The sequence below is a fragment of the Crocuta crocuta genome, unplaced genomic scaffold, assembly GCF_008692635.1.
Source record: "Crocuta crocuta isolate KB4526 unplaced genomic scaffold, BGI_CrCroc_1.0 scaffold36, whole genome shotgun sequence".
Classification (NCBI taxonomy): domain Eukaryota; kingdom Metazoa; phylum Chordata; class Mammalia; order Carnivora; family Hyaenidae; genus Crocuta; species Crocuta crocuta.
In genome coordinates this window covers 14,601,532-14,624,594 of record NW_027532203.1, presented here as the reverse complement: position 1 = coordinate 14,624,594, position 23,063 = coordinate 14,601,532, and the positions used below count along the sequence as shown (strand labels likewise).

Sequence of the window (23,063 nt, the reverse complement as noted above, 5' to 3'; positions counted from 1 at the left end):
ATATCTGAATTGAAACAATCAGTATGAACTTGTGATTTATTTTACTTTAAAAATTATATTTATTAGCTCTGTCCACTAAAAGGCTTAGAACAAGCCTATAGATCTAACTCCCAGGTGATAGGAAAGGCAAGGGAGAGAGAAACATGGTACATGGAGACATAATCAGCCAAGTCCAGAATCGGGGAAACTCTAGAGTACAAGTGACCCAATTTCTTCCACAAATAAATGGCAAGAAAAAAGGAGAGGGAAAAGAAACCGTTCAAGTTTAACAGAAACGTTAGAAACTCATACCAAATGAAGCATAAAGATTTTTTGAATCCTCGTTCAAACAAACCAACTACATATGACTCTTTGGGAATAATTAGGGAAAATTGAACACTGAACAGTTATTAGATGATATTAATAAGAAATTGGGTATTTTAACAAATTAGATTAAGGATTGTTAACTTTTTCAGATGAGACAATAACATTAAGAGATTTTTAATGCTTTTATTGTATGTTTTTATTTTCTGACTTGAACAAAGGAGCCTCAAAAAGTTATGAGATGATTAGGAAAATTTAATGAATGGATATTTGATATTAAGGAATTATTGTCTCATGATAATATAATGGTCATATTTTAAAAAAACTTACCTTTTATATTTATATACTCAACTGCCCACCATCATTATGTAGTGACGAGACTTTACCAAAAAAAGAATTTTTTTCTTTTTATTTACTTATTTTTGAGAGAGACAGAGACAGAGTGAACAGGGGAGGGGCAGAGAGAGAAGGAGAGAGAGAATCCCAAGCAGGCTCCATGCTGTCAGCATAGAACCTGATGCAGGGCTCAAACTCATCAAATGGTGAGATCATGACTTGAACAGAAACCGAGTCAGGTTCTCAACTGACTGAGCCACCTAGGTGCCCCCTCACCAAAAGGATACTTAAATGCTTATAGGAGTATTTATGGATAAAATAATATTGTGTCTGGAATTTGCTTGAAAATAATCCAGGTTTTTGTTGCTTTTGAAGGGGGAGGGATTGGCTGTAGGTGAAACAAGATGGACCAGATGTTACTATCGATGTTAAGTGATCATTATTCATTAAGGTTCGCTAGACATTTTCTCAACTTTTATATATGTTTAAAATTTCCCATAATGGACTGTTTTAAAAATAGACAAAAAGTTCTATCCATGATTCTCTAAAGATATAATAACCCTTAGGAAGAGGAGTTGTAGGGAGCCTTGATGGATAGGCAGAAAGTTCTGGAGCAGGTGAGTCCATAGAGGGCACTGTTGTGAGTTAATCCCTAGCTGAGTTGTGACCAAGGCCTACCTGTAGAATGATGTGTGTCTTCCTGAGCCTTTCTGAGCTAAGCAAGTGTCAGGATAAATAGAATTCAAGTTCTGGTGTTCAATACTTCACTAAGTCACACCCCGCATGACCAGAACCAACTTATTTTTTCCCATTTCCACACCACCAATCCAAGTCTCCACCATGCTACTAGACCCAGCCCAAGCCCTTCCTTTTCTTAACTAACTGCACATCTAGTCATCTCTCTTTTTTTAATTTTTATCACTCATTTTGTCTGCTCCTTTGTTCCCTCATATTGTGAGTTGGTGGCTTCCCAACCAATACATATTCTTCCAACCTCGGTGTATGCTCCTCAAGCCAGGGATGATGACATACTCAAAAAATGATTTCAGCTTCAAAAATAATACTATCCACAAAACTGGAACTCAACGGATACTTGAATAAAGGCTTTGAAAAGAAGCCAAAAAGTAAATTATGTAGTGGTCTATTGGGCAAAACAGTCGGGGTGGGGCGAAAACGTTCTTGAGTCCTCTCTCCTGGTAGTTTCAAAACCCCCACAGGACAGCACTTCTCTTCCTGTTATGAAGCTGCTGGATACTTTGACCATCTCAGGTATGTCGAGCAAAACTCATTGCCATTTGGCACTGCCTAGGAGCTTAAGATGCCTTTTTTTTTCTAAGTTGGAATTTATTATTATTTTTAAATGTTTTATTTATTTCTAGGAGAGAGAGAGAGACAGCGTGAGCAGGGGAGGGTCAGAGAGAGAGGGAATCACAGACTGAAACAGAGCACAGAGCCCGACGCGGGGCTCGAACCCACGAACCGCGAGATCATGACCTAAGCGAAAGTCGGAAGCTTAACGGACTAAGCCACCCAGGCGCCCCTCTAAGTTGGAATTTAAACCGAGCTTTTTGCCCTTGTAATCACCACGTGCAGTTTCTGCACAGAGCAGGCGTGGGCTTTTCACTCTCGTGTCCAGCAGGCTATGCTGTACGCAAAGAAAACACACCTGCAATGCTTGTGTGAAAGCAGATACCCTGTGTGTCCCTAAATAAAGTGGAAGAGAACGGAAATTCAGGAACTATAGTAATGCCGCTATGAACTCTGATTCAAAGGCACGTTGCACCGCAGGCTTAAACGTTTAGACTTCGTGATTAAAGGAAAGATCTATCCCAGCGCCAGACTAGGAATCACACAAACATACGCAGCAACAGAGCATTAGGGACAACACTCATCTGGGATCCCGCCGGAAAACATTACACGTTTTCCCCCTCGGGCGCTCTGGCCCTCACAGGTGACTGCTACCACCTCACCCAGAGAATCGTGCGGACGAACGAGGGCAGACAGGGACCCACTGGGGACCCAGAGAACGCCTGCAACCGGTGCGGAGCCCACCCACGCGGCCGGGCCAGGCCGGGCCCAGCATCACCGAGCGCGGACCTCCGGCGCGTCCTAGAGCGGCNACCCCCCCCCGCCCCGCGCTCCTGCCCCCGCCAGCCCCTCCTTTGGGAAATTGACGTTGGCTCGAGGGAGAGCTTGGGCTCGCTGGTGGTCGGAGACCCGGCCTCTGGCCCCGACTCGGCGCTGGCCTGTTTGTCTCCGGGCCACGGTTCTTTCATCTGTAAAATGGAGGAAGGCAGTGTGCGCCCTGCCTGCACCACAGGGTGATTGCAGGGTTGGCGCTGCCTGTATGGAAACTGGTTCTCAACCCGGCAGCCTTTAGAGTCATTTGGGAAGCCTTCCCAACGCTGAGTCCCCAGAATCACCAGGTGGTCGTGATACCCTGCCAGGACGAGAACCACAGGCCCGGGGTGTCAGGTGACAGTACTGCGGTCGTGTGCTGTGCTCTCGACCGGAATGTGCGCTTGGTCCAAAGTGGATCACGGCCATGAGAAAGCAAGTGGCTCGTTTTATGTGCAAGAAGACAGGGACCAAGTCTGCTCTGGTCACGTTTGATTCCTGGTGCCTAGAATGGTGCATGCCGCCAAACGTGAACCATTGATTAAATAAATTAATTTCTGATGACTTCCCGATCTACTGGGCGGGTTTTGATTATTTGGCTCACTTTTAAACTTTTTATTGTGGAAACTTACAAACATTAAAATGAGATACTGTACTGAATTCCCAACTCTCATCTCTTACCCTCACCCCACTGGATAATTTGTAAGCAAATCTGAACGTACCATTTTATCTATGGAATATTTGTTTTATGTTTATAAAACACAATTCCTTTGTCAATTTAATAAGCATTTCATGTTACCATCTATCCAGTCAGCGTTTACATTTCCCCAATTGTCTCTTTTTTCTCCCAGTTCTCTTTCCGTTTGTCCAAATCCAGATCCAAACAAGCTACATATATGACATTTGGTTGACATCTCTTACATTTCATTTACTCTCCTATGCCATCTCTCTTTATTTCCCCCCCCTGTATTTCACTTGTTGAAGCAACCTATTCATTTGTAAAGTTTCCTACCTCCTGGATTCTGCTTCTTCCATCCCTGTGGTGTCTTTTAATAAACTGGTATTGAGATTACAGTCTTTTTCAGATTCAGGTCCTACTTTTTGGCAAGAAAACCTTGCAGTGTTATTGTGTATGTCATATTGCAGCACACCAGGAGTTACATAAGGTCTTGTTTCTCTTTGTGGTGTTAGGATTGGTCTGGACCTTTTCTGTACAAATCGCACCGCAGGGTATCTAAATAATTGACCAGAGAGTTATGGAACGATGCCAAATAATAACTTCAGAAGGAATGAGAAATTATCACCTCTTGGCAACCTCTACTGAAATAATGAATCCTGGCAATGATTAGTGGCTGTTAACCTCAGAAAGAGAGAGACAGCCAGACAGCATGTGCTCCCTGATGGGAGTACCCACTACCACGTAATCAAGTATTCTTGGATAAATACTTATCAAATATTCTTGGATAATGGGTAGTGGATACAGACCAAACAAGATTGGCCATGAGCTGATAATTGTTGAAGCTTACTGATGGTTATATGGGAACACATTATACTAATTCTCTACTTTTGTATGTGTTTAAAATTTTTCAAAATAAAAAAAAATTTTTTTAAGTTTGACTAATTGGCTAGTGAATTCAGGTCAGCCTGATCCATCCATTATAGTTCTCCATTACCCTTTCACTAAGTGATTCTCAAACCTGACTGCACATTAGAATCACAGGGGAAGTTTTTCTGTTGTTTTTTTTTTATACTAAAACACATGTCTCACTTGCAGAACTTCCTTTTTAATTGTTCTGGGATGGAACCCAATTATTGATATGCCTTGAAAGCTCTCCAGGTGATTCTGATATGCTCTAGAGTTCTGTACCACTGGCCTAGATTCATTATTAGGGATTGCAGAGTGATTATATTTTAGTATTCCTTCTGCATGTATTAGGTTTTAAAATGTTTAACTTTCTACATTGTGTTAGTCCCACTTCTGCTGCAAACTGCAATCCAACAGGAAAACCTCTGCAAATTACCTAGTTATCAGAAAAATGCTTGATCTTGGAAGTGGAAATGTGGAGTAACACATGGGAAGGACAGTAGCCTAACCTAAAGCCTGTGTGTGGATTGGAGAGATGTAGTATCTGTGTGGGTGAGGTGTGTGTGGGGGAGAGGTGTGTGTGTGGGGTGAGGTCGGAGGGCTGACTCTCCCCAAGTGGAAAGGAATATTAGGTGATGTGTAGGTAGAAAAGTATGTTTGGCCTTGTGACACATCTCTTTATAATCATCAATATTAAAGGAAATATACATTGAAAATAAGGACATCAGTTGCTGCTCAGTGCAGTGAAAACCAATCAAAGACTTAAAAGGAAACTTAATGAGCATTCCCCACCATCACCATTTTAATCACCCCTGAGAGAACCAATATTAACAATATTCTGTGTATCCTTCCACATAGACTTTCTCTCTCCTATAAATGCAGAGGTTTGGGGCATTGTGGTAAAAACGAGATCATGCCGTAGCCATCTATAACTTTTCTCATTGCCATCCCTCCAGGACAAGAGTTACAGAGCTGACTTAACTCCAGAATAAATAGTGCATGGTAGGAATGTACAATAAAGTATTCAGTCATTGCCCTGTTGAAATATATTCAGACTATGTCCAAATTTTAGCCACCTTAAAAGTACCACCAGAAACATTGTACATAGGTCCTTTATTTCTGTAGAGTAGATTCCCAAAATTTGGGTTGCTGGGTTACAGTGTATTGTTAATAGCATCATTCTTATTGGTAATGTATATTGCCAGATTACACTCCCAAACATAAAAGCAGTTTACATCCCAACCAGTAGTAACATATGAAAATACCCATTTCCCCCTGTGTCCTACCTATTCATTCTTCCCTCCTTCCCCCCAAACCCCTCTCAACTACTCGTCTTTTACTGTCTTCATAGCTTTACCTTTTCCAGAACATTATACAGTTGGAATTCAACTATAGTTTTTAATTGACTGGATTTGGCAGTTTTCTGACTTGTTTGTCTTTGTGTGTGAGAACAGTCATCCAAGGTTTGGCCACTTGTGGTTTTAACTCACTAGGAGTTATTCAAATCTTACTTGGGATTTCTATGGAAAACCATTAGAGAATAAAAACCCAGTCTCTTCTGAATAATGAAAAGATAAATTAATAGTAAATCTCACAATAACCTGTTTTTGGTGAAATTGAGCAGTGATGTGTAATAACCCCTGGGTAATCTTTTCGTTGCAGGGTGGAAGATGTCTATGGATGTGACATTTCTGGGTACGGGTGCAGCATACCCATCCCCAACCCGGGGTGCCTCCGCTCTGGTCCTTCGTTGTGAGGGCGAGTGCTGGCTCTTTGACTGTGGGGAGGGGACTCAGACACAGTTGATGAAAAGCCAGCTTAAAGCAGGTTAGTGTGCATCTGGCTCTGTCATTAAGACTGTCTCTTATTCTGCTTCATTTTCTTGGCTCTCCTTGAGCCTTTTGCTCAGAAACAGCCCTCACAGTTGTATCCCACTCCAGTGCTAGGGCCCTGGCAAGATTTGAAAGACCCTCAGGCATCCAGCCACAAACACCAAACTTTATCTACTTGTTCTTCCTGTAAATGTTGAGAGCGAGGACTGATATAGGGCTGGGGAGTGGAGGATGGGATGGGTCCCTGAGGCATATCCCTGATGGATACTACGCAAGAAAAGGAACAGTGTACGTGATTCCACCAGGAGATGGTTGTAAGTATCACGAGGAGACAGAGAGCACTAGACATTCAGAAGAGTGAGATGTTCTTTTTCATTTGAGGTTATCAGGGTAGGCCTCTCAGAGAAGGTGACTTGTGAGTTGTTGAAGGAGGAAGAGGGATTTGCCGGGTTGGGAGGCGAGCATGCAGAGGCCCGGCACCAAAGGGACCCAGGAGTGCAGTGGTGCAGAGCCTTGGCCCAGACTCAGGCCAGCCTGGGCTGCAGTCCCAGCTGTGTCTTGGCTTTTGGCCTTTGCAGGTCAACAGACTGAAGGCTTATTTTCCTCATCTTTTTTTAATTTAATTTTATTTTATGTTTGTTTATTTTTGAGAGAGAGAACGAGCACGAGCAAAGGAGGGGCACAGAGAGAGGGAGACACAGAATCTGAAGCAGGCTCCAGGCTCTGAGTTGTCAGCACAGAGCCCGACGTGGGCCTCGAACTCACGAGCTAGGAGATCATGACCTGAGCCAAAGTCTGAAACTTAACCGACTTTTCATCTTGAAAATGTGGATAGAAACTCAACTTAGAAGGGGTGTTGTAAGAATTATATAAAACAATCCCCTTTCTTATCAGTTAAATATTAGCTCAGGTGCCGTCTCAAAGACTTTCCCTGAACTTTGGGAGTTGGGTAATTTCTCGTTCATCCCAGGCATTCTCCTGCTTTGTGCTATTTTTATTGACTTAGCATCAATATCTAAAATTGTTATTTAAATAGTTGTTTCTGTGTTTGCTGTGTTTTCCCTATATGATAAAGTAAGCTCAAGGGTTGTTTATATCCTTAGTAGATGCCTGGTAAATATCTGATCAGTTAATGCATGAATAAGGTATTCAGCACTTAGTGTGGTCCCTCTCACTTACTGAATATTGATAACTGGAAGATACTGAAATTATTCCTCTGATTCATCACAGTGTGTGGCGTTGTTGACTATAAGAAAGTTAGTTCTGGGGCTCCTGGGTGGCTCAGTTGATTAAGTGCCTGAGTTCAGCTCAGGTTATGATCTTGCAGTTTGTGAGTTCCAGTCCCGTGTCGGGCTCTGTGCTCACAGCTCAGAGCCTGGAGCCTGCTTCAGATTCTGTGTCTCCCTCTCTCTCTGCCCCTCCACCACTCACACTCTGTCTCTCTCTCTCTCTAGGATAAACATTAAAAAATAATGTAAAAAAATAATAGAAAGTTTGTTCTAGCATCCAGGGATCTCTTAGTCTAGTGGTGGGAACAGACATGTAAATAGTCATAATGTAATGTGATAAAGAGAATAATGGAGCTGTTTCTAAATACTTTTGGAGCACAAAAGAGGGGGACATTAACTGTGTTCAGAGAGAGCATTCCAGAGATGGTAATAGTACAGCTAGGATCTAAATGATTAGCAGTTTCTCTGGGTAGAAAAGTAGGGATGGATTTTCAAGGAACAGACAACAAAGTAAGCAAGAAGTAATAGAGTTTCTAGGAGAGAAGTGACATTTGGCCAGGATAGATGAGAGGTAAGGATGCTGAAAAAGTGAGGGCAGACTATGAAGTTCTCTGTGGTTTGCTAAGGTATTTGGGCCTTCTTATTCTATTGGCAGTAAGGAGCCATTAAAAGTTCTTAAGCAGGAGAGTGATATGGTCTGATTTGCATGTTAGGGACAGAGTTTTCTGGTGGCAGATGTACTAGGAAAGACCACTGTTAAGGCAGTTCCATTCATCTGAGGGAAGAGAGAAGGGGATGAGCGTGTTGAAGCAGGAAGTAGAGATAGGGATGAAGATGAGAGACTCAATTTAAGAAATGCTTGTAGACCTAACAGGGAGTGGGTGACTGACTGAATGTCTAGGATGTGAAGAAGTGAAAGATTCCTCCGAGTTACAAGGATGGTGTCCGAGACCTAAACAGGGAGGCAGGAAAGGAGCTGTTGGAGGAAGGAACTAATGCATTTCACTTAGGACTCATGCCCTTGAGGTTTACACAGTTCAACCTAAAACCCTGAGGTGAGAGCAGGTGTTATGCTTTATTTCCCTTGGGTCACACGGAAGTTCCTTTCCTGAGAACTCTCAGGGAGGAGCAGTGGAGGCTGTAGTATCCCATTTTAGAGAGCAGGGGTTGAGGTGGTGGGATGATTAAAACAGAAACAACAAACTGTTCAGTGTGGGAACTAGAGGTTTGGGTGTGGGGATAAGTCTTTACTTTTTATTTAATACTTGTGTCAATTATCAATGCTGTATCACAGATTATAAATTTAGTGTCTTATTGCATTTATTGTCTCATAGTATCTGTGGGTCAGGGCTTTTGGGCCTGGGTTGGCTGGCTTCTCTGCTTCAGGGTCTCACTGGGTTGCAGTCTGTATTTGGCTGGGGCTGAGATCTCATCAGAGGCTCACCTGGGGAAGGATCTGCCTCAGAGCTCATGTGGGTTGTTGGCAGGACTAAGGTTGTCTCAGCCCCTAGAGGCCTCCTCCAGTTTCCCATCATGTGGGTTGCTGCTTCCTGGTACCTTCATTCCTTAGTGCCATCCAAGAACAAAGAAACTCAAAAGCAGGTCTGCTAGCAAGATGGAGTCTTGTCACATAATCACACTGCATCCCTGTGCCCTATTTTCCTGGTTAGAAACAGGTCACATGTCCCACCCACACTCAAGGAGAAGAAATTGTAAATGGTTATGAACATCAGGAGTCAGGGGCCGTCAATCTGCTACAGTACCTTTCTCTAATATTTTATCTTTTGTAGCTGTTTTATATATGTTTTAAGTAAACATTTTGCAAAGCTAACCACACACACACACACACACAAAGTCTAAGGGAACCTTTAGTTTACTGAATTCTTAATGGCTAAAAAAATCACTGGCTTCAGAGAGGAGGGTAAGATGGTAATCCTAGAATATTATCTATGTCTTTAGCCTTTCCTAAGCCCCCAGACTCATACTGGAACGCAGCACCCTCAGTTCAAATGGGTTATTCTCAACCCAGTGTGGACCTATCATTGTTTGATTCATTGAAACCCTTTCAGCTTATACTCCTCCTTTTAGGAGTTTTATGAGGAAGTACTCTCTATTTATCTAAACACACTTCTCTTAAGCTTCCTTGGTCCTAATGTGCAAGCATCTGATTAACAAGTATGGGTTCATCGTGTCTTATTTCTTTCATAATTTTAAAGAGTGAGCTTAAGCTTTTCTTTTTCTTCCCTTAAAAATGATTATAAAAAGGATCACAAAAGCATAATGAAAAAAATGTTGATAAAAAGTATACATGGGGAGCATCGGGCTGGCTCACTTTGAGGAATGTGCAACTTCTTGATCTCGGGATCGTGACTTCGAGCTCCACACTGGGAGTAGAGGTTACTAAAGTAAATAGAAACTTTTTTTTAAAAAGTACATTCTCATTTGTAAAAATTCAAACAAAGCAGAAAAGTATAAATAAGAAAAGGCCTAAGTTTCCCCTTATAGGTAAATATTTTGTAGAGGTAGTTATGTTAATATTGTAGTTGTATTGACAGTTTTGTGTATGTACAGTTTTGCATAAACAGTAGCATACTGGGTATAATCTCCTTTTTTTCCAACTGAACAATAATGTATTGCAGATATTTTCCTATAGCAGGAAGTATAACTGCATCATCACTTAGGGGATCCTTAGTATTCCACTTCTCTATGGATGGCATATTCCCCTGTAACTTTCTGTTCTCAAGGGAAAGGGATTTCATGCACTTCGCTTTCTTCATCTGATAGCACCCCCTAACTTTGATCATTGAGGTTGTCATTCCTTCTCCTTCTGAAATCAAGTTTCTTGAGAAATGAAATGTTTGTCTTCTCTGAACCTGTGATAACTGTGGGAAGCAATTTTGACTGACTTAATTTGTCTCACTTGCTTTGGGCTCATAGCTTGTTTTGGTGTTCAGTTTTTGGCTCTGTTTTACACTAGATAGGGAGAAGGCCCAGAAAGTCTCGCTTGGCAATTTTAAGGTCAATGTGAGGTCATGACTCAAAAGCCATTGTAGTTCTTTTGTCTGCAGAGGCCTCTGGTCACACGTATGCGTGTCTTGTCAGCTTGGATAGCAGGGAGGTGTGGGGTGGGGGAGGGTGACAAAAGGGTTCCAAGAAGTTAAAAAACAGCAAAAGCGGGGACTAAAAAGAGAAAACCAAAAGGAGCATACTACGGATACTTCTGGGGTGCCTCAGGATTCTCCAGATCTCAAATCAGCCTCTGCCCAATCTGTTCTCTCTCGTGGGGCCTGGGTTTGATGTATTAACTCTGGAAAGACTTACTTGGATGTCACAGGACAAATCACATTTCAATAAACTGTTCTTGTTCTTTTATGGTATCAAATATTTGAAATAGGTGGGCCATGAGCTAGGACCAGAAGCCTCTGTTATACTACAATTGTGTTAATTGGGATTGTGACTTTTAAAATGCCTTGTGGTGCATCTCAGAAAAATGCCCATGTGGCATCATGCCACATACCAGCAGTAAATTCAGTTTACCATTGGCGAATTCAAGTTACGACCTAAGCCAGTATGTACTGAAAAAGCCATTGTGTTAGCATGGAGAAGAAGGCAGGGGCCCACGTACCTTTACATAACCCCGCAGGGGATCTGCCCTCCCATCTCCATTCTAGCGTCTGTTGCCCACCTCCCCTCTGGGTTCTTCACCCCTTTCCTCTCCTGCCTCCTCTTTTCTCCCTCCTGTTTCATCGTCTTCCTTTTTCTCCGCCCCCTTCAGCCCCACTCAGACAAGCAGGCTCTGTCCTGGCTAGTTAATCCCTGTTCAGTATAGAGAGCCCGTAAACAGCAGTTTTGGGTTCGGGCGTTGGTCCCGTTGGAGCGGGGGAACATTTGTTACGTGGGAGGTATGTATTTGTTATTCTCAGAGGGAACAGTAGAGGGCACTGTAACTGTCAGATGCTCTTGACATTTGAGGCCTATCTAGTTTAAGTGAACTATTTTGGTACACTTTTTGTTTCCCTTTTTTCTTTCTTTCTTTCTTTTTTTAAAAAAAATTAAAGGCTTATTCATTTTCCAGAAACAGGGAGAGACAAAGCATGAGTGGGGGGGGGGGGGGGGCGGGGCAGAAGGAGAGGGAGACATAGAATCTGAAGCAGGCTCCAGGGTCTGAGCTGTTAGCACACAGCCTGATGCAGGGCTCTAACCCACGGACTGTGAGATCATGACCTGAGCTGAAGTCAGACGCTTAACCGACTGAGCCACCCAGGTGCCCTTGTTTCTCTTTTCTTTTCTTTCCTTTCTCTCTTTCTGTAAGAAGATATGTAGGAAAATACCCTTAAACCTGCAATACTATGTAATTTGAAGATGCTTTATGAAAAATTTTAGATACTATTAAAACATAAAGCCTGTCTTTCTTGCTTCTGGAATCATGTAGAAAAACAAAGAAGTAAGCTTATGGTGATAAATAGAATTCTAAATTCGTTTTGCTGCTTGCTGTGTAAGTTGCTATGCATGTTTCAAGTAGCTTTGTATAGGTTTGAATTTCTGGAAACACTCCCAATTGTATTTCTCTGCCTCAATCAAAAGGGAGAATTACCAAGATCTTCATCACACATCTCCATGGAGACCATTTCTTCGGCCTTCCTGGCCTCCTCTGCACCATCAGCCTGCAGAGTGGCTCTGTGGTCACCAAACAGCCTATTGAGATCTATGGCCCTGCCGGGCTTCGGGACTTTATCTGGCGCACCATGGAACTCTCTCACACAGAGCTGGTCTTCCCCTACGTGGTCCATGAGCTGGTACCTACAGCAGATCAGTGTCCCACAGAAGAGCTAAAAGAATTTACGCACGTGAATAAAACTGACAGTCCTCCTAAAGAGGGACAAGGAAGAACTATCCTCCTAGACTCAGAAGAAAACTCATACCTTCTGGTTGATGATGAACAGTTTGTTGTAAAAGCATTTCGCCTCTTTCACCGAATTCCCTCTTTTGGGTTTGCAGTTGTGGAGAAGAAACGCCCAGGTAAACTCAACGCACAGAAACTGAAAGACCTCGGTAAGTGGTTTCTTTCCTTCTTCTTCTTGTCACTTGAGCTGTTGTTAGCTGAAGCTTCTAGAAGTGTCATAATAACCTTCCTTTCCTCCCAAGCCCCAAACTGACATTTTCTCCACTTATTTCTTTTGCCCAAAGTCTTCATATTAAGGGAAAGTCTTGAGGCCAAATGATGCTATTCAGACAAAAGCCCAAGTATATCCTTGAATCCTTTTCTCTTCGGCTCCCTGGATCCACATTTTTAGTCTGTCTCACCTTCAGCTAATGATGTCTTGCGCGGCAGGGTGCTTGCTGTTGTCCTAGGTCTAGGCTTTTATTTTTTCATGTCTTCCTTTTGAAATATGCTTTCAGTTGCATCTTTGGCCTGAGAATTTTTGCCAGAGTTCTTAACCTTGTAACTGCAACCGGCTACTTTCAGGATTTTCCTTCTTTCTCAACTTTGCCCACTCATTCAGCCTTGATTAAGTTACTTTGATGTTCGGAATACTGCGACACAACTGTTTTACATGCCTGGGTTCACCAGAGGGAGAAGCAAGATGATGGACACAGAGATAGACTTGGGCCCCATCCGAGGGTTTGCATGCTAGGCCATCAAGCGTGAGGGTACCTTCCGCACCTCTTTTGAAGCAGTGCCCAGATCCTTTATTTGTCTAGCATCACCACCTTCCTTGTCATGGCCGTGCAGAGCCTATAAAAAGCATGATGGCATCTTTGATAGATTTGGTTCTTTTTTTCTTTTTTAAATTTATTTTTGAGAGAGAGAGAGAGCGAGTCAGAGAGTGAGTGGGGGAGGGACAGAGAGAGGGAGACACAGAATCCGAAGCAGACTCCAGGTTCTGAGCTGTCAGCACAGAGCCCAATGTGGGACTCAAACTCATGAGCTCCGAGATCATGACCTAAGCTGAAGTGAGATATGTAACCAACTGAGCCACCTAGGTGCCCCTAGATTTGTTTCTTTCTGCAGACTCTTTCTTCTTCCCCAACTAAAACAAAATGCTAAATAACGAGGAAGACTGACTTAAGTCAAAGGTATTTTTACTATCTAAAAGCTGTGGAAATACTATTATATTGGGAAACTTTAAATATGAGGTATGCTTGGGGCTCCCAGGTGGCTCAGTCGGTTAAGCATCTGACTTCGGCTCAGGTCATGATCTCACAGTCCGTAGGCTCGAGCCCTGCGTCAGGCTCTGTGCTGACAGCTTAGAGCCTGGAGCCTGCTTCAGATTCTGTGTCTCCCCCTCTCTCTGCCCCTCCCCTGCTTGTTCTCTGTCTCTCAAAATTAAATAAAGACATAAAACGAATTTTTTTAAATATAAAAAATATGAGGTATGCTGGAATTATTGAACACATTCTGTTTGTTCATAGTTGTTCAAAGTGATGATCACGTGTTGTTATAGATTAACGTAAGATCATTAATATAAGGCTTACCAAACCTAATTTGGTAAACATGGAACTGCCTCAATCTACAAAGAAGATTATGTATAATTGTCAGAAATTCTCCTTGATCTTGTTATTCAAATAATCCCCTCAAACAATTTTTTTATTAAGCTAGTCAGTTTGTAGGTACTTTGTCATTATTTAAATGGGCTCGTTATGTTTACTCCAAGATGGGCTTGTTACACAAAGCAGTCTCAAAAACTGTTTTTTCCGCTCACAGCAGAGGATCAAAGCTGATAGCTTGACCGAAAGAAAGTCCTAGTGAGACTTAAAAGCTTAAAACTCATCTGACACGTGTGCTTGGGAAATGTTTTAAGTACTAGAGCATCACGAATATCAATAGCCAACACTGAACTTTTAAAAATGTATAAATATTCCAGCTTTCCGCAAGTAGTAAAATATTTATGACAATTATGAAAAGAATTGGATGCCTTTTCCATTTTGGTGCCGTTAAAACAGACTCTCTCTTAACAAGTCATAAATTCCATTCCCATGATGTGATGTTATCTGCCTCTACCACTAGGTGTTCCGCCAGGTCCTGCCTATGGGAAGCTGAAAAACGGAATTTCTGTTGTTCTGGAAAATGGAGTTACAATTTCTCCTCAAGATGTCTTAAAAAAGCCTATTGTTGGCAGGAAAATCTGCATTTTGGGTGACTGTTCTGGGGTTGTGGGTGATGGAGGAGTGAAACTGTGCTTTGAAGCAGACCTGCTGATCCACGAAGCGACCCTAGATGATGCCCAGATGGACAAAGCAAAGGAGCACGGCCACAGCACACCACAGATGGCAGCAGCGTTTGCAAAATTGTGCCAAGCAAAGAGGCTAGTTCTGACTCACTTTAGTCAGAGGTACAAACCAGTTGCCTTGGCCAGAGAAGGAGAAACAGATGGGATTTTAGAACTGAAAAAGCAAGCCGAATCAGTGTTAGATCTTCAGGAAGTGACTCTAGCAGAAGACTTCATGGTGATTGGCATTCCGATCAAGAAATGAAACCGGGCTTCCGGAATGCACACTGACGTGTCTGTGAATGTGTTCCTGAGCCAACAGTCAAGCTGCTGGTGGTGGTGGTGGTGGTTGTGCTTCTAGTTTTGGTCTGAAATTATTTGGGTCCTGATCATCCTAAAAAGGATAGAGTTGCACTGCTGAACTGATTCAGCAGGGACGGGGAGCAAGCTTTTTGATAATAAATCATTTTAAAAAGGAAAAAAAAAAAACAACCCAGCATCCTTCTTAAAGCCCAATTGTGACAGAATGATAATCTGTTCAGGTATACTTTTTGTTCTGTGGCTGCTGCCTCATGTATACGCCAGTACCCCCACGCAGTCCTGGGCTTTCCTGCTGCCCAGGTCTGTTGCTGTTGTTGGCAGTGTACATAGGGATTGATCCTTTGGGCTAGAAATGGTATTTTGGCAATTTGTTGAATCTGTCCATATTTATAACAGAATACAGAGAAATGTGATGAGACATTGTGCATGCAAGATTGAAGCTGGCATATTAAATCTGGATTTGTTTGCTGGAATACTGAATGCAGGGTCAAGGTAGCTATTTATCCTTCAGTCATTGTTTTTATGGAACTTTCTGGTTTGCTCTAAACCTGTGGGTCTTGATTGGGGGTGATACCACTCCCTTAGAAATAGGGATGTTTCTTGTCGAGATGATGTGGGGGCTGGAGAGGAGTACTACTAGAATTTACTCAGTAGGGCCCAAGGATGCTAGGTACTACAGAGTTTGAGTCAGTCCTGTACAATGAAAAATTCTCTCACCCCAGAATGCAAATTGCAGCCCTTTTGAAATACACAAGTTAAAACCTATACTCCCAGTGTGAATATACTTACCAAAATTAGTGATGTGAATTAAACTACTGAGTAAGTCAAATTCTGCAGCAAGCATTAAATACCTAGCTAAGGGAAGATCTCAGGATTGGAATGTCATATCAAATATTATTTGACAGAAATGAACCATGAACTAGAACTTAAGAATCTAGAAGTAAAGAAATGATATCTATTAAACGGATGTCTAATTTATGTGTTCCTATTAATAACTCTTTGAGCACAGTTTTAATAAGCTAGCTTTTCTTTCTGAGCTGCCTTCCACCTCCCTCCTTTCTGCCATGGGGTTATCTCTGACTCATTTGACCCACAGTGTTTCTCAAAATGGGTTACATGGAAAGCCAGTCTCAAGCATAGATTCATTCAGAAGGATTTCCTAATCACATCAGTTTGGGGAACACTTTATGTCGTGTGTCCCTCTGGAGGTGTTCTTGTGCTCATCAATGTATTAAAAATGGTATTGCTTGAATGATCACAGACCAGTCTTTGGTGCCAGAAGGGCCTGATTTCAGAGTCCCATTCTGTACCTTATGGCGGTAAAGGTGCAGCCTTTGGTGGTAGAAGTACCACAAAGGTGCGGCCTGGTGCAGATTACTTACTCCCTGTAAGTAGTCCCTGTGAGCTTCAGCTTGCTCGTTTCTTTTTTTCTTTTCTTTTTTTGTTTTTTAAGTTAATTTATTTTGAGAGACAGAGTGAGAACAGGGAAGGGGCAGAGAGAGAGGAGAGAGAGAGAATCCCAAGCAGGCCGCCTGTTGCCAGCACAGAGCCTGATGCAGGTATGGAACCCATGAACCATGAGATCATAACCTGAGCCAAAATCAAGAGTTGGACGCCTGACTGACTGAGCCCCCCAGGGGCCCCTTGCTCATTCTACACCAGGAAAAATAATGAGACCTACTGTGTAGGATTGCTGTGAAGATTAAATAAGACAGCACATAAAAGGAACACAGCACATGGCTTAAAGGTGTTGAAGTCCTGTAGTAGAGGGGCCTGTCATCTGTTTTGAACCCCTTTCCCAGTCCTATTTCACCATACACCATCTATGAACATGCAGGAACCTAGAGAGTTATGTAGGACATGTATTAGAAATTCTGTCATGGTATATACTGTGTAATCCCTTTAGGTTCTGGGACTTCTCTCATAAAAACTTTGACTCCTGATTCTACCCTGCTCAAGGCTCTTGGGTCACCAAAGTTTAACCAGCTTAGCGTATCTTGGTTTCTGAATTCAGTTAAAACAAGCATTTATTAGACACCTAATGTATGCCCAACCCTGTCCACCAGGGACTGGCTGGTAGTACTAGTGTTCTGGGGCTCTTGAGGGTAAAGACTGTAGTTTAACCACCTCTATATTCTTGGAACTACCACTCATCATAAGCACTCAGAAATGTTTATTGAATGAAACAAGACCTTGATATCATGACTGTATAAACTTTACGACCTAAATCTGGGGACCTGTGCCAAACCCATTTCATTATTGTATTTGTCTAAAACATCTTGACCACCTGTTTGGTGATGCCCTGTTCAGCTGAGCACCAACGAAGTGCTGGGCTTTACTGTGTTAGAACTACGTAAGTGAATATAAGACAGAATTTCAGCCTCGCTGTCTAAGTGGTAGAGGCTGCTAGTAAACAAACAAAAGTAAATACACAATTCCTTCGCAGATTCTAATTTTGTAGCCTGGCATTCAGTTTTGCTTTTCTTAAGTGTTACTTGGTAGCTGATTTGAGCTGTGCTCTTAGAATCAGGCCCTATTAAAATATGCGGGCTAAGTCCTCAGAGACCATGGAAATGTAAGATTGATCAAACATAGAGTATCAGTCCATGGTGAGAATTCCTTCTTGGGCTCTCTTCTGGCCTAGACTTTTTCTTAAGTTTTTTTATTTTTTATTTTGAGAGAGAGGGAGAAAGAATCCCAAGCAGGCTCTGTACCATCAATGCAGAGCACGATGCGAGTCTCAAACTCACGAACGATGACATCATGACTTGAGCCAAAATCAAGGCAGACGCTTAACTGACTGAGCCACCCTGATGCCTCTAGATGTGTTCTTAATGGTAGGACACATTCTAAGAATTTGTGGAGCTAGAAGTAAGAATGACGATTATACTGGACTTCCCAGAGCCTATAATATGCTCATGGTTGTATGATTCTGAGAGAGGATTAGAATATGTACTGTGCCCCAAAGTTATTTGATCACTGAATCTTCTTTTGCCAAGGAGCATCTTGGAGCACAGGGAAATACTGTTTCTTAAAACTTTTCAAAATTATTATATTTATATTTTTTACCTGCACTATTTATTGAGGTAATGAATTTCATATTTACACTTAGTATTTTCTTTGTCCTAAATTGATTTTCTTTTTATTTATTTTTTTCATTTATTATTATTAGTAATAGTAGTAGTAGTATTAATTTACATCCAAGTTAGTTAGCATATATTCCAATAATGATTTCAGGAGTAGAATCCAGTGATTCATCCCCTATGTATAACAGCCAGTACTTATCCCCAAAAGTGCCCTCCTTAATGTCCCTTGCCCATTTACCCCATCTCCCCACCCAAAACCCCCCCATCAACCATCAGTTCTCTCCAAACTGACTTTCAATTGTCAGGAATCTATAAGTACCTGCGTACTTTAGATTTTAAAAATACACTTTCCAATTCTCAAAAGGTGTTTAGACTTGCCCAGATAGACCTCAGATCTGCTGTTTTTTTTTTATACTCATTCTTCATTAATATACTTTTAATGAGCTTTTAATTATAAAAGCAGCACATGCTTGGCAGATAATTTTCTTTTAAGAATTTCAGGAAGAAGAGGATTACTCATAATTCTATCACCCAGAAAGCACCTGCTTCTCGTTCAGTAGTGTTCAAATGGAGGTGTGAGTCAGTATCAATCAAGGCAGTACGTAGGCAGACAAGGCAGGATGTAGGCGGACAAGGTAGTACGTATGTGGACAAGGCGGGATGTAGGTGGGCAAGGTGGGGGTGCAGGCGGACAAGGTAGTACGTGGGTGGACGAGGGTGTGTAGGTAGGCAGAAATCCTTGGGTTGTGAAGCCCAAGGCTCTAACTCAGTAGGTCTGGAGTGGAACCCAAGGATCTGCATTTTAAGCAAACCCTCCATGTGATTCTGAGATACATGGGTAGCTGACCACACTGGGAGAAAAAACTTTTACTATGCACTAAAAAATAAATAAATAAATAAATAAATGTGTGTAAATATTATATATATACTTAAATATGCTGTGTTTGTATATGTGTGTATGTTTTTACAAGTCAATAGGTTGACTTCAGCTATTTTTCTAATTTAACATTACGAGCATTGTCCCATGATGTTAACTGGTCTTTGAAAGCATGAATTTAATGATTATAATATTCCATTCTATAGATGTAACATAATTTAACCTATTTCCTATTTGGGGGGGCATTGAGATTCTTTTCCATTATATGTATATATACTATCATAAAGATTCTTGGACATCAATTTTTGTATCTCTGAACATTTCCTTAGGATTGATTTATTGGAAGGCCCAAGCCTCTGACTGTTGTTTTAGACTCTGCATAAGAATCACCCACCTGTTTTCTCGCTCACACTCTGCAGCAGCGTGAGAGAGGCCGATTTTGCTAGTCAATGGGTGGATGATATCATTCATCAGTTAATGACCTAACACTTCTCTTCCAAGACATTTGTCTTGTAAAGATTATTTTTGCCTCCTAGTGCAAATAGCTTTATTATGTCTTTCAATTAGCATGTATAATTCAACTCTAATTTCCTTGAATGTTCTTATGCCAACTTAAAAAAATTGAACAGTTTTTACTTAATGGGTGCAAGTCTTTACTGCTTTAAGTATGTTCATGACTGATGTACAGGGAAGGTACTTTTGTCTTCACAAAGATATAAATTTATAGGGAAATGTACTGTTTCTGTCCTTACTGATTGATGGAGTTTTCAAGTAATGAATGAGTCAGAGTATTTTTTCTTATTTGGGAAGAATAAAAAGAAAATGTTGGTAATGCTTTGAATATTTACTCTTGGCAGGATAAGAATAGAGTTTGGGCATGGTGGGACATGGGTAAGATCAAGAAATTCTTTTCTTCCATAGTAGAAAGTAAACAGTGTTTAAAACTGGAAAATAAACATTGGGGTACATGTGCCCCTATGAATCAGCAGTCCTGTATCCGTTGGGTAAATTCTTAGCAGTGCTATTGCAGTAAAGAAGATGTGGTTTATCTATACAATGGAATACTACTTGGCAATGAGAAAGCATGAAATCATGCCATCTGCAGCAACGTGGATGGAACTGGAGGGTATTAGGCTAAGTGAAATAAGTCAGAGAAAGACAGATACCATGTGTTTTCACTCATATGTGGATCTTGAGAAACTTAAAGAAGACCATGGGGAAGGGGCAAAAAGTTAGAGAGAGGGAAGGAGGCAAACCATAAGAGACTCTTAAATACAGAGAACAAACTGAGGATTGATGGGGGGTGGGGTAGAAAGTGGGTGATGGGCATTGAGGGCACTTGTTGGAATGAGCACTGGGTGTTGTATGGAAACCAATTTGACAATAAATTATATTAAAAATAAAATAAATAAATAAAACTGGAAAATAGGGGTGCCTAGCTGGCTTAGTTGATTGAGCATCCTACGCTTGATTTTGGCTCAACTCACAATCCCAAGGTTGCAAGACTGAGCCCTATCAGGCTCTGTGCTGAGCGTGGAGCTTAATTAAGATTCTCTTTCTCCCCCCCTCCCCCTCCCCCTCTGGCACTCTCCCTCTCTCCCTCTTTCCCTCTAAAATAAAAATTTTAAAATACTGGAAAATAAATAGTGCTTTAAGTGTATTATGTTAAAAAGAATAAAGGGGGTGCGTGGGTAGCTCAGTCATTACACGTCCAGCTCTTAATCTCAGCTTCAGGTCATGATCTCACAGTTCGTGAGATCAAGCCCCAGTACAGAGCCTGCTTGGGATTCTCTCTCTGCCTCTCTCTCTGTCCCTGCCTGCTCACTCTCTCTCTCTCTTAAAATAAGTAAAGAAACATTTTAAAAATGTAAAAAATATATATTTCTCTAAAAAAAAGAAAAAAGGGGGTTGTGGTAAATACCAGGTGAATAGTTAGGAGTGGAGGAAGGGATCTTGAGTGGAAGGTGCAAGGGGTATGAGGAGGAATGGTGAGAGGACTACTTACTGACTTTTATAAATCTCATAGTACTAGTGCTAGTTGCTTTTTAAAAAATATTATTTACTATTTTGGATGATTTATGTGTGTATGCTTTTCATTTAAAAATTATGTTAAAGCACACATGAATATTCTGAGTAGAACAATAATATCAGTTACTGGTTTCCAGATGGGTCCTCCAGGTATTTGATAGTTTCCCTCAACCCTGTTTTAACATTCCAATCCCTCCTCCCTACTGAAAAGTGATTTTTTTTTTTTCAAAATGCCAATCTGAGCCCAGCATCCCCTACTTGAAACGTTTTAATGGCCTTGCCTTACCACCCTCTCCAACCTAATCTTTCTCTGAAGTGCCATTCATTTTTGCAGCACCAGCCACATGGACCATCTTTTAGTCCTTTGTCAGAGGCTTCTGTTGTTGTTCCAACCGCCACTTGGAAAGTTCTTTCTCCTTCCCACAAGATAACCCTTAGTGGGACTTCAGATCCCAGCTCTGCAGTCACATCCTCAGAGATGCCTTCCCAGACTTCCCACCAGGCAGCATATTACTCTCGAAGCACCTGCACCCCCACCTTTCCGGTGCTTGTCACTCATATTTTCATTTTGCTTATTTGAGTATTTTATTGACGTTTCTTCTTCCCACTAAGACTGCAATCAGAACTGTGTCTGGTTTTGTTACCTTTTGTGCCCCAGCTCCTAGCTCATTGGGGCATACGAAGCTCTCGATAAATAGTAGTGACCAGCTCAATTTTTCTTGCCATCCTGTTCTATTACGATGCAATACCTCATTCTCCTAGGGATTTTTCCTGATCAATATTAAAAACAAAGAAAAATCCCCATCGTTAATCCCCAGTAACTAAAACTGGAAAGGAAGAGAATGGTTACCTGTGACCTTAATGAGCAAAATCCTTATAAATACTATTTCTAAAGCTTTGCTTGGTGTCCTAAGATATGCAGACAGATACCTGGAGCCAGAGAAAGGGCTGGAAAAGAGTGTTTGTGCCTAAGGATTTGGGATGTTGGCTTTTGCTAGGAAAGTCAGAACAAAGGTAATAAAGAATGAGACAAAGCTAAGCCCCATGCGGGGTAAGGAAACTGGGAGACCTTAAAAACACAGATGTCTGATAATTCAGTTTTATGGTGGCTGTGTTGCTTGAAGCAAGTCCCTCCAATTCCCCCAAACTGTCTTTGAAGTCTGATAGACACATGGGATTTGAGTAATCCCTCCTCAACTCTGCACACCAAATAAGAACAAGTTCTGAATCCCCTGACTGGGTTGACCTGGGTGGAAAAGGGTCAGCAGAAGTGAGGGTGAGACAACCCCAAACTCAACTAACAGAGTTCACAGGAGCTGGAGTCAGAGGTGAACACAGAGCCCGAGCCTCCCGGGAATTTTCAGAAAATTGTAAGGAGGGCATTGACCTTTACGTAACCCATGGGGTGGAGAGGCAGGAGAGGTGTTGAGCCAATGTCATGTGTATCTTCAAGGAGAGGGCAACTTTGGCTAATGTCTGGACACATACTTCGGTGCCCTTGACAGAACTATTCTAAGGATTAAACAGCTGTCATATCCAGAATAATAAGGAAGTCGGTGGGGGGGAGGGGGGTGCCCAAGTCTACCCAAAGTAAAAAATATTTCCACTCCTAAATAAAGCAGAGAAACACTGTTGCTCACATGTCAGCATGCTAATTATACACTCAGCAGACATGGCAGGTACAAAGATTAAATTCGCCCACGAAAAAGTAAAAGGGGAAAGGCAAGGGATCAAGTTTCCCAGCTATATAAATCCCCCTGTAACTGCCAGAAACTGCTCGGGCAACCTCAGCTAGAGCTAAGCAACACTTAGTTCGGTGTTGCCAAATGAAGCCAAGGTTATTTTGTCTAGGTTGCACTCTACATTGTTGTGGCTTCCAGAGATCATAGGTCTGTCTGAATGAGCCCGTATCTTCATCAAACATCCTGGACTGGAGCTGACCTTGTAGAAGTACCTATGTCTGGGTCAGCAACCCAAATGCTGTTCCTAACTGACCCACAAAGGGCCTTGCTGTGAACACATCTTCATACAGCTAGTAGATACTGGAACACTGTTTTCTCACACATCCCTCTACTAAGAGGCAGCATAGCCTACTGCAGTGGTCTTCAAACTAGGACATTTGTACCCCTCGGGATAT

At 41.8% G+C, this 23,063-nt stretch overlaps 1 protein-coding gene across 1 annotated transcript; it reads left to right on the top strand.

Moving 5' to 3' along the window:
• Positions 1-6,009: 6,009 nt before the first annotated feature.
• ELAC1 (elaC ribonuclease Z 1) lies at positions 6,010-19,886 on the top strand. The gene is made up of 3 exons (XM_077777623.1): positions 6,010-6,169; positions 11,988-12,455; positions 14,413-19,886. The coding sequence occupies exons 1-3, from the start codon at positions 6,013-6,015 to the stop codon at positions 14,877-14,879; spliced, it is 1,092 nt and encodes a 363-aa protein (XP_077633749.1). The 5' UTR covers positions 6,010-6,012; the 3' UTR covers positions 14,880-19,886.
• The last annotated feature ends 3,177 nt before the right edge of the window (positions 19,887-23,063 follow it).